The sequence below is a fragment of the Macrobrachium nipponense genome, chromosome 19 (assembly GCF_015104395.2).
Source record: "Macrobrachium nipponense isolate FS-2020 chromosome 19, ASM1510439v2, whole genome shotgun sequence".
Taxonomy (NCBI): Eukaryota; Metazoa; Arthropoda; class Malacostraca; order Decapoda; family Palaemonidae; genus Macrobrachium; species Macrobrachium nipponense.
Genome location: NC_061088.1, coordinates 28,104,229 through 28,116,544, shown reverse-complemented (window position 1 = coordinate 28,116,544; position 12,316 = coordinate 28,104,229). Strand labels below are relative to the sequence as shown.

General features: G+C 39.8%; 2 protein-coding genes across 2 annotated transcripts in view; both read left to right on the top strand.

Annotated features, from left to right (window-relative positions):
- Positions 1-7,587, top strand: part of LOC135215418 (rhythmically expressed gene 2 protein-like) — a 63,915-nt gene extending 56,328 nt beyond the window's left edge. Inside the window, 2 exon segments of the mRNA XM_064250032.1 lie at positions 6,437-6,779; positions 6,782-7,587. Of these exon segments, the coding sequence (XP_064106102.1) occupies positions 6,437-6,779; positions 6,782-7,057 (619 nt within the window). The 3' untranslated portion in view covers positions 7,058-7,587.
- Positions 7,588-10,519: 2,932 nt separating this feature from the next.
- Positions 10,520-12,316, top strand: part of LOC135211266 (tetratricopeptide repeat protein 19, mitochondrial-like) — a 134,602-nt gene continuing 132,805 nt past the window's right edge. The window contains exon 1 of the mRNA XM_064244574.1: positions 10,520-10,653. Coding sequence (XP_064100644.1) covers positions 10,520-10,653 — 134 coding nt within the window. The remainder of the gene's footprint in view (positions 10,654-12,316) is intronic.

Below are 12,316 nucleotides of genomic sequence, written 5' to 3'. Positions count from 1 at the left end.
TTTTTTCTATTTATCTTGATTTATATGCAAATATTTCAAAAATGAGAAAAGCTGCAAACTTTATTTATTTTTTGTTGTATTCTACATGAAATTGCACACATTTTCATATATAAAACTTTATGTAACCGCTAATTTAAAATGGTGCTAACATTACCACAATCACACGTATGATTTTTTCGGAAGAGTTACCGCGCGGAGGTAAAGAAAATGTTATTTTTTTCATAAATTCACCATAAATCAAAATATTGTGCTAGAGACTTCCAATTTGTTGCAAAATGAAGGTAAATGCCTTGAATATTACTAGAATATAAGCGTTTTAGCTTACAATTGCGTTTTTCGACCATTTCGGTAGAGTCAAAGTTGACCGAAGGTTGAAAATTTGTCACATCATTTTTTATATGAAAATATTTCAAAATTGATAAAAGCTACAACCATGGGTTGTTTTTAGTTGTATTGTGCATGAAATTGTGCACATTTCCATATTAAAACTTTACATAACGGCTAATTTTAAAATGGTGCAAACATTACCACAATCGCATGTATGATTTTTTTCGGAAGAGTTACCGCGCGGACGTAAGGAAAAAGTTTTTTCATAAATTCACCATAAATCGAAATATTGTGCTAGAGACTTCCAATTAGTTGCAAAATTAAGGTAAATGATTGAATATTACTAAAATATAAGATTTTTAGCTTACAATTGCATTTTTCGACCATTTCGGTAGAGTCAAAGTTGACCGAAGGTTGAAATTTTGGCACTTATCGTTATTTATACGAAAATTTCTCAAAACTGATAATAGCTACAATCATGAGTATTTTTTTGTTGTATTCTACATAAAAATGCGCACATTTTTATATATAATACTCCATGTAACGGCTAATTTAAAATGGTACAAAAATTATGTCAAAGTGACAAAATAATTTCCGAGATGTGTCACAGATACTTTTTAGTGCGGCAAGAAAGAAATTCGTGCTTGCGCACCTGCGTAACGATTGTAAACAAAGCAACACCTTGATCCATGAACTCCCAGCATCCCCCAAGGCGTGTGATTCAAAAGTTTTCGGCTGGTAGGCCTATAAGTAGTTTTCCGTGAATTTTAAAAAAAACTTTTTTGAGTCAACGTATGGTACGTCCATTCGGCATACGGGAGACATTTTGACTCGACGTTTAATACGTCCATTCGGTGTTTAAGGGTTAACGAAACACATTAAAAATGTCAGGAAACATAAACTAAACTTTATGAAGCATTAACAAAACCGTAACACTTAACTTTACAAAAAATTAAACACTTTTTTTTTTTTTTTGCCTCATTTTGATTTTTTCATTTTTTATTTTTTATACTTTACTTTTTTTTTTTATACAAAATTTCAATTTCTTCACCACTTTCAACTTTCTGTTTTTTTGTAGTATCAATTGGAGCTTTCTTTTAGCTTACTCCTACTAAAGGCCTCTTTAAAAAATAACTATCCAAGGAAGATTGCTTCTGCCTACTTTTCACAATGTTCCTGAAACGACTCAGGCAAACGTCATCGAACTGCGCAAGCATACGACCTGTGTAAGCCTTTTTGGGGTGTGTCTTTTCTACAAATGATTGCACCTTATGAAAAGCAGCTAGAGGCATCCTTAATTTCTGCCATTGTCATAAGGTCGTCCTCCTCCTCCTCGCCGCTGCTAGAGAACTCTTCTTGAACGATGTTATGTTGCATGGCCTCCAACTCCTTCAGGTCATCCGTCGTAAGCTCCTCATGGTGCTCCTTGAGAAGGTCATTGATGTCATCCTCGTTGATGACCAGCCCCATGGACTTGCCGAGTGCAATGATCTCGTCAAGATCTGGTTGGGAAACAGTTTCAGGATCGTCAACTGTTTCTGAATCTGCACCAGCTTCACCCACGTTGAATCCCTCGAAGTCTCGGCCGGATACGGCATCAGGCCAGAGTTTCCTCCACGAAAAATTCAAGGTTTGCCTCGAAACCTCCTACCAAGCTTGATCGATGAGTCGAATGCATATGACAACATTGAAATGCTCCTTCCAAAATTCACGCATGGTGAGGTTTGTGGTATCGGTGATGTCGAAACATCTCTTGAAAAGATGTTTCGTATACAGCTTCTTGAAGTTCGATATCACTTGCTGGTCCATGGGCTGGAGGAGAGGGGTGGTGTTAGGCGGAAGATAAAGAACCTTGATAAAAGAATACTCCGCTAGGATATCTTCCTCGAGGCCAGGAGGGTGAGCAGGGGCATTGTCCAACAACAGCAGACATTTCAGAGGCAGGTACTTCTCTTCCAAGAATTTCTTCGCTGTTGGGCCAAAACACAGATTTACCCACTCGGTGAACAAAAGTCTCATTACCCAGGCTTTTGCATTAGCCCTCCACATCACTGGAAGCTTCTCCTTAAGCACTTTGTGGGCCTTGAAGGCTCAAGGAGTCTGAATGGTAGACAAGTAGGGGCTTCACCTTGCAATCCCCACTGGCGTTCGAACAAAGTGCAAGCGTAAGCCTGTCTTTCATAGGCTTATGCCCGGGTAGCTTTTTTTCTTCCTGCGTGATGTACGTCCGACAAGGCATTTTTTTCCAAAAAAGGCCAGTCTCATCACAGTTGAAGACTTGATGAGAACTGTAGCCTTCGTTGATCGTCATCTCGTCGAACGTCTTAATAAAGGCTACGGCCGCTTTCGTGTCCGAGCTGGCCACCTCCCCATGCCGCACCACCGAATGGATGCCTGTCCGTTTACAGAATTTTTCGAACCACCCATGAGAAGCCTTGAAGTTTGGGGTTGGCATCGATGTCCCTTCTCTTCCATCGTCTTCGGCCTGGGCAATCAAATCGCCGAAAATAGCGCTGGCCTTGTGGCAGATTGCCGTCTCAGTTATCGTATCACCAGCAATTTCTTTGTCTTTTATCCAGACAAGAAGCAGCCTTTCCATCTCATCATGCACGTGGGTCCTCTTGCTAGACAAAATAGTCACGCCCTTGGAAGGTGTAGCTGCTTTGATGGCTTCCTTCTGCTTAAGGATGGTGCCTATGGTCGACGGATTTCGGCCATATTCCTTAGCGATCACACTCAATCGCATACCAGCTTCATACTTCTTGATTATCTCCATCTTTGTCTCCAAAGAAAGAATCCTCTTCTTTCTGTGAACTTCAACTTTCTTGGGACCCATGACTACGTATATACTGTACGTAATTAAGTTATGTAGTATGTATACATATGTACTAAAGTTCTCACACAACACGATAAAGTAGTACTACAACGAGATCACTAACGAATTTATGTTAATAAACAAAATCGTATAGAACGAACGAATTCGGCATGCGTATAGAAACGATGCTGCTACCGAGTGGCCGAAGAAGCACGCCACTACGTAGATGCATGATGGGAGAGATGCTGACCAATAGGAGAGCAGGATCTTATGGTGGTGACTAGCATCAGGAACCAATGGGAGAGTGGGAGGATGGTGGCGAGTCTACTCGGCGGCGCACGAGTTTTAAAATTGTTATCGGTGGTTCGGGCGAATCTCGGGACTTTACAGCAACAACCTTTCGTATCCTGAACTATTTTCGTATGTAGAGCCAAAAAAATCTTCGTATTTGCTTTTGTAACTCGAATTTTTCGTAAGTTGAGCCTTTCGTATGTCGAGGTACCACTGTATTTGGTTTCCTTGTAATGTGAGATCTAAGGGATACATGCTGACCCATTCTGTTCTTCCAACCCTTGAAGCTATATCTGGGTCCTTCACAAGGTTCTTCACTTTGCCCCTCAGTAGTCAATGGTTCCTTGCTGCCTTAGCTTTCTGGTTTTGTACTCTGGACCTGTGTTTCATGGACATTTGTTTGTAAGGCTGGTCTTGATTTCTGTGATGGAGGTAATGGAGAGTTGCTTTTGGTTTTTTCTTGATTAGAGTTGGTTCTACAATTTGCAGTACTGCCTGGTGTAGTTTATCTTAGCCCTTTTGACTTGGGCAGGGTTGCAAATCTGCATTTTTGGAGGAGGAACCTGTCACTTCCTAAGTCTGTTGGAATTTTGCCCCAACACTGTCTTTCAGGCTTGCCTTGGGAGATTTTTTTTGTTTTGTGGTCTCCTTGAGGAAGCTATTTCTTTGCAATTGCATCCACATTTATTCCTGTCATGCTGTTTGCTTCATACCACAGAGCAGTCCTTTGTGTATGCACTGGAACCTCTTCTGTTGATAGCAAGTCTGACAGTAGTTGTTGGAGAAGTTTTTTTTGTTCCAATTGGTTCTTTACTCCTGATGTTTCTGGAGCTTCTTCTAGGGTTGAAGGGCATGTAATCCAGGAAGCTGAGTTGCTGGGATGTAGAGGCAGTCTTCTTTGACTCCCTTGCATTCCTGTCCTTTTGTTGAGTTCCTTCATTGGGACTTTGGCCTACTCCTCCACTGTGGTCTTAAATGAAGTGAAGAACAAGATCATAGTTTCTTTGCTTGTTATTGATTGAGTTCTCCATGATCACTCAATTCGGCCAGGGTTTGTGTGACAGTTTGAGTACTTTTTTAATTTATCCTTAGGCACTTTCTTCAGTGTTTCCTTCCCTAGGATGTCTGTGAAGACCTGAGGCAGGCATGGGAATCCCTTGGCTGGGTCTGTTTGCAGTGTGTTTTACCATCAGATTCCCTCAGTTTTGTGCTCCTCAGCTCCATGGCTTAGGCTGTTGTTACCCTCCTAAAGTCATGGAGCAGTATGAGTATATTCACATTTTTTCTTTTTCAAGCAGTACAGACAGGCTTAAAATTTTGGGTTACTCCAAGGCTTGAATTGGCTCTCATTGCCCACTTGCCCACTCTATGACTGCAGTGGTGATAGTTTTTGTTGCTCATGATCCCTCTGTCAGTTTTATGACCTTCAATATTCACTTAGTCTTCTCTCATGTTGATTATCAGGCATAGCCTTAGGATGGGTAACCCTGTGAGGGTTGTGGTAGTAGCTGCCTTGATAGGATTTGTGGTTAAGTTCTTGTCTGTGCTGGACCTTTGTTTCTATAATGGTTGACTACTACTTTCTGGGGAGCATTTTTCTCTATGAATTTTTGGTTTGCCCTCTCTTCAGGGTTCTTCCAGAAGGAACTTGCTTTTGACAATGATAGAGTGACCTGAATTGCCCTCACCCCTTGTAAGCATTTCATTGGACTCCTTACCTTTTCAAACATAATCCTCTCACCCCAGGTGTTGGCTTTTGTGAGGGACTTTTATGTGCTCCTTAGTTTGTGACTGAGACTTGCCTTCCGGTAAGTGGTTCATTCGTTAATCCCTTTACTTTTGCTAACTTGCTCTGTTCTTCTCTGCCCTGTGGGAGCTCTCAAGTGGCAGCCCATTGTGGTTTCCATCTTTCTGTCTGCATCTTCCTGTCCCTATTACTGTAGTCTGTTCCTTCACTCAGATTGCCAGGATCAGTCTTCCTGTTTTACAGGAGACCCTTGCACAGCTTAAGATGAATAACCTCCTGGATCCAGCTAGGCAGTAGAAAATTATCCTACTGTTAAAGCCTCAGGTTTTGTAGCTATGAAAATACAAAATTGTCTTGGAAAAATTTGTCATTTCAGGCACCACCATCCCTGTTCCCATAGTTTAAATATGAAAAAGGAGCTCTCACTGTATTTAGAGCAGACTTTTAATCCTGGCAGGTTTTGCCTTTATGTCTGAGATGTTTGGCCAAAGTGCTATCTTGGATTATCCATTGCATCTATTATGTATGGACTCAAGTTACTTGGATTTCTTAAGTCAATGTTAGCGCTACTCTCTTGTTTTTGGGAACTGGACATCTTGCCAGCTGGGTTTGCTTTTGCCTTCAGAGGATTTCAGCTCTTTCCTCCCTCCTAAATTACAATTTATGCTAATTATGAGTGGATGGATTCTTTTAAGGGCAAAGTTATTTTTACAATAAAGCAAGTTTTTAATCTATACTCATCATCACCTCCAACACCAGGTGATGCAAAGGACCTCTGTAAAATTTTGTGACTTGGATCTTTTCTGTACCTGATCTCTGATCATATCAAGCCCTTCCCCTCATATTCTAAGTCTGATCCAAGTAGGTCTTGGATCAGACTTCCCACTCTTCTGGTGCCAGTAGGAGGCCAGCCGACAGTGTCAAGATACTCATTAATTATAAACTTCTGTTTTATAAATTAATGAGGGTGGCACAGATGAATAAGTGTTGCATTGTAGGATCGGATAGTGAGTGAGTGAATAAGAGTTTTGATTTTTCAAACTCTTCAAGGTTTGTGTGTTTGGAGGAAAGAATAAATATGACTAATGGTTATGAAAACAAATTTTTATAAAAACGTTTTTAATCTCTGCAAATTTTTATCAGTATACATACTGTAAAATTGATAATTTCTCATCTAAGATGAAGTGGTATCTTGTAGATTTTAATATGGACTTCATCAGTGTTGCAAATTAACAAAAATTGTTTTTTCATTTCAGCATAAGCTTCAAGAAACATGAGAAAGAATTCCCATTCTATGGTGCTTCATCTATAGGGTGGCAGAATTGGTGGTTAGGTGTTGTTGCAGATACATTCCGAAACGCTGATTGCCCAGCTGATGATGATACATTAAAGAGAGTGGGCTATGATTTGAATGAGCATTTTTCTCATGGAAGTGCTTATGAGTTAATTGATGGAAGCATTCCCCTCTTGAATCTGCTAAAGAATAAATGTGTAAAAATTGGTGCTTTGTCCAATTTTGATGAACGTCTAGATAGTCTCTTCATTCAGATAGGAATTAAGCATTATTTTGATTTTGTTCTCACCTCTTTACAGTTTAAATTGTGCAAAAACCCGACCCAAAGATTTTTCATAAGGCTTTGGAGTTGGCAGGTGATAAAATCAAACCATCAGAAGCTGTTCACGTAGGTGATGACATTCACTGTGACTACTTGGGAGCCAGGGAATGTGGTTGGCATAGTATTTTAGTCTCAAGAACCTTTCTTGATTTGTGTCAAGAAGAAGGTATAAAGCCAGATGCTTCTTCAATGTTTACCAGTTTAAAAGAAGTGTTACCTATACTTGATGTTTCTACAATGCCTAAGATTACAAAAACTTGAATTGTATGTTTTGGATTGTTGTTACGTATTTGGTGTAAGATATGAAAATCTATTCTTGATATCTGCTTTGCATAATCTTATTGAGAAACTAGTATATTTTGGTGTTTCCTTTTAATCAGATTATAAAAAGATGATGAGATTTACAGTGGCAATCTATAAACATTTTACAAAGACAAGACCACTTTTGACATATGCCTCTGAAAGCATTTTATGTAATCCCAAGAGATACTGCCCGGGGATATGCTCTGCAAGAATAGTTTATTGGACTAAAAGTGTGCTTAACAATGCATCAGACAAAGCTCCCAGGTCTTCCTTTCTGATGTTTTGTGAAAGTCAGTGTTATTCTAGGTGTAGATTGGACTACAGAGAACAGAAAGCCAGTGGCAACAGGAATAGGAGGCTCTATGCATATCCATTGTTTGCTCTTGCACTGTTTCAAAGCAAAAAGGATGAAGAAGAAGAAAAGAAGCAGGAATCAGAATTGATAATGATGATTAAAAGAGGAGTTTTGGTAGTTACAGGTGAGACTAATTTTTTAATACAGTACTGTTTATTGTTTTAGTTCCATTTTCAGAAATTAGAAGGATAATTAGATAGAATTTATAATGGATTATAGATTATATTTGGTATCCTTAATATATACCATGTTCAGTGTACAAACCTCTTATTTTATATATACATAATATACGGTTTGACATATGTTGTGTTAACTAAAATTTGTTATCTGTCAGCCAAAGAAATCAAGAGTCTTTCTCTCGGGCTATTTGCCTCATTGGAGCTTAGCATACCAATTTTTTGGCTTCTTAGACTATTGGATGACGCAAAAAATGTGTTAGCCCTCTTATCGTAAATTTACTAATATGATATAGTGGTTTTTGTTTTTTTATAGTTTGTGTAAATAGATACGTAGTTATACAGTATTGATGACATTCCTCAATTTACCAAATATTGAATTAAAAGATTGAGAGTAAGAGATCTAGAACACCTGCTTACTTATCTTGCACAATGGGTAAGTTTTACTTCTTATAGAATTCTTATTCATGTGTGTTCTTTTGGTTATGAGGTATCTACTGATGAATTATTTACAAATTTTGTTTAGGTAAGGAGTATAAATCCTTTTGTTTAATGTGAAGTATTTTGATGGTAGTAGTTTTGACTCATTTAAATTTTAATAGCTGTTGCACTACTGCATCCTTCTGAATGAATAATATATTTTTTTTTTTTTTTGCAAAAAAGAATAATGAAGCAACATTATCCTGTCTCATTTACTTTGACATATGCATCACTCCACTTTTTTTTTTCCAGTAGTTGTACACTAGCTTGAGAAACATTTGTGTACAGCACAATAGCAAGTACAAGTTTTATTATGGTTTATTTCGACGTCCCTCTGAAGTTGATGATAGTGTTCACATATACCAAGTACCTGTCCATTCATGGAAGATGATGACATTGAAGTCTGGACATCAGACAGATGCTAAGTGAAAAGTCATCTTGTCTGGCTCAAATCCATTTATGCTTTACATCAATGTGCAGCATGCCAAGTTAGTTGTTGAACACTTGCAGTATATCAAAAGCAAATTTAGGGAAAATTGGAATGATTCATAATTGTATTTGTTCTCTTTTGCCATCTTTTGGATTGTTTGTTCCCCTCGACAGCACCTCAGGTTTATGTGTATGTGATTAAGAGTATATGCAACAAATTAAATGTTGTAACTGGATGCCTGAATCCTGTGCTTCTGTACATGATTAACCTTATTATTGCACATATAGATGGTATTAAAGGTTGTTGCAGAGTCCTTCAAACTCAGCTGCATTGCTTGATTCCTTTTATTCTCCACCCATCCTCTTCAGTGCCATCTTACTTAACTGTCTAATTTATTCAACTTTACCTTGCACCATTTGTTACATGTTACTTAGGAACAAATCCTTTTGGTAAACGTTGTGGGGATTCAAAAATAGTGACCTAGTAGTCTTGTTAAATTTACTCTATTACTAAAAGATAATGTACACAGTGGAGGTATGGTTCCTACTAAGAAAATGCAAAGATTCTGGAAAAAACATAACTACAGAATGCCAAGGTTCATGACTTAGGTTCATGGAAGTCAGTAGAGATGAGGAAGAAGAGCCAGGGAAGTAGAGTTTCTAGGATGATTTGGGGAACATGAGGAAAGGTGAGAAGAGCAGCTACTTTGCACAACAAGGCAGACTTGGAAGTAATAGGATGCCAACTAGTAGGGAAGGCCAAAAGATCATGAAGAGCATAGGTGAGGATCAAGTAGGAATTAAGATAATGTATCAAATCAAATAGAAGAGAAGTTGTTGGACATATAATCTGTCAGGAAAGCCATGACATTGAAGGCGAGGTTGATAATAAAAATGATGCCAAAATCCCCTAAGAGAGCTTTATTTCAAGGTGTTAGCTGTACTTATGGGGTAAGAGAGGAACACTTTCAGCAAGTGGTCAATTGTTTCCTGCCGGCTCTCGACTACAGAACTAGTTGGGAGTGCTCTGCTTGGATTTGATTTTCATTGTATTTTCGGATTGTTTGTTGAAGTACTGGTAGCCTAAAGGGCCCCATACACTGAACGATTGTTTGAACGATTGTCTGTATCGTTCGCAAAAACATTGTGAATGGGCGTGTGCAAAAGTGGGTGGAGTTTCATGATCTGAACGATCTCGGCTTAATCTGTCACTAGCAGGTTGCTGACTTGCAACTTATGTCTGTCATACACAGGTCGTTTAATGTATGTGTTTTGTCTGCTGATCTAAAGCTATGGCGCACGTCTCTTCTAGAGAGATGATGCCATGTCTTCCTGTGACAAAATCTTTGTTCAGACTGAAATTGGTGTGTAGATGGTTCATATTGTCTGAATAGTGTGTGCTTTTGTCGATAACAACAATCGTTCATACAGTCGTTCAGTGTGTGGGGCCCTTAAGGCTTTGTTTTGTTTTTTGGACTTATTTCTCTGATTGGAGACAATATTTTGACGAATTACCGATAGTTGACTTAATTTTGACTATTTCACTATGTCTGACACTAGTTCTGCTTGTTTAAGATATTGCAGCAAAGGCTGTAATACAAGTTTGACTAAGGAGACATGCGACTTGCATACTTTGTGCATTGATTGCAGGGGACAAGAGTCCTATAGCAACAACAAATGTGAAAGGTGGGATCCAAAGAAATGGAAATTGTCAAGTTCTCACATATCTGAATTGGGTAGAGATAGGGAGACATAAGACGGCTGCTAGAGCTGAATCTAAGACTGTAGGTTCTAAGACATTAGATAGTTCTAATAAGTCTGTAGATAATTTAGACCCAAGTATCTCTATGCCTGCTCCCTCTTTGTCACCAGTTCCTATTTCTCCGACTAATTTACCTGTTCTTATACCCAGCTCCCCCGCTTCTGACCCTGAGCCCCTTGCCAGGCTCGAATCGAAAATTAGTAGTCTTCAAAAGTAAAATGGTGTTAGTAGTAGAAACAGTGTCCGAGTTAGCAAACTCAGTGTGTGTCCTCATGGATGAAGAGGAAGATAGGCATAGTGTTAGTGATGTTTCAGTGGAGGTGGTGGCTGTTTGTCCTACTGATGTTCCCAGGCAAAGGTCACTGGTGTACTCCTGCATCTGGGAGGAGTCTACTGGAGGCCAAAGGATAGCCACTGGAAAGGCATCTAAAAGGAAGTGTACAGGCTGTCCTCAGTTTGGAGGGTTACAGTCCTGAGGATAGGCATTAGTGGCGCTTTAGCGATGAATTGTGGCCATTGAAAAGGCCTGCATCAGATTCAGTGTCCCCATTGCAGACTTTGCCCTTTCATGGCAATAGATCAAGGTAAGAGAGACCCAGTTCCAATCTTTGTTTCTCAACTAGGTTCAATCTTTGTTTCTAAACCAGGTCCAATCTTCATTTTTCGACCAGACCAGCCAAGAAGTCGACAAGAAAGTCTTCCTCTTAGAAGTGAAGAACAGGTCCTCCTTGCACCTGTAGGAGTGAGGCTCCATATGTTTTGGAGAGAATGGGAGAGAAGAGGAGTAGAGGATTGGTTAATTTTGGTCCTGAAAGAAGGTTACGAGATTCCTTTTAAGGAAGAACTTCTGTTGGTCAACAGACCCATCGTGTTGACCACCTACTCATTGGGTTCTGAGAGGTTTTCAGCACTCGCGAGCGAAGTGGCTTTCCTTCTTGAGAAAAAAGCAATCAAGGAAGAGGAAAATATCAAGATTGGAAGGATGCCGTTTACAATCTTTGTAGTCCCAAAACACTATGGAGATGGAGTCCTGTATTAGATGTGAGCGCCCTGAACTTCTTCATTCAAGAGGGCAACTGGATGGCATCCATAGACAAGAGAGACACATACTTCCACATGCCAGTACATCAGAGGTCCAGGAAGTATCTCAGCTTTGTATTTTAAGATTGAGTTTACCAGTTCAGAGCCTTAAGTTTTGGGCTCTCAACCTCCATAAGTATTTAGAGAGTCCTCGTCCCTCTCTCCAAATGGCTATGTTATGGTGCCATAGCTCTATTATTGGCACCTTATGGCTTTGATAACCAAAACTTGTCCCCGTTATGGCGTAGACAGGAGCCATAAAACTGGATCACTATTAACCGAGTCCGCCAATAACTGTGGGCTGCCTGTACCCTCGGGGGGGACTCTTCATCCTCAGGTGTGCGAGGATCGTGGGAAACTAAGGGGGGGGAGACCTTTAGTAGACCTTTTTGCAACATCCAAAGAATAGGAGACTTCAGATTTATTGTTCACCAGTCCCGGACCCTCTTGCTGGGGTGACAGATGCCATGCTGCAGGACTGGTTGAACATGGCTCTATACACATTCCCACCTTACTGTATGGTAAGAGAGGTGATAAGCAAAGTCAGGAACCACAACATTGTTACGATGACCTTGGTAGCCCCATTCTGGCCACAACAAGAGTGGCTCCTGGATCTACTGTTGCTGCTGACGGACTTTCCGAGGCTACTGTTGACTCAAACAACTCCACTTCAACCAATTTCACCTGACAGGTTACAGAAAGGATTTTCATGAGCAGCTTCAGAGGCTATCACTAAATACAGATATCTTCGTCCGACAGAGTCTATCAGGCCAAGTGGGCAATCTTCAGGGATTGGTGTAGAAGACATGACATCTCAACTTCTTTGACTTCTATGAGAAATATTGCAGACTTTCTATTGTATCTAAGGAACTCTAGAGGCCTTTTGTCATTAACAGTTACAGGATACAAAGCAATGCTTAGCTCTGTATTCTGTC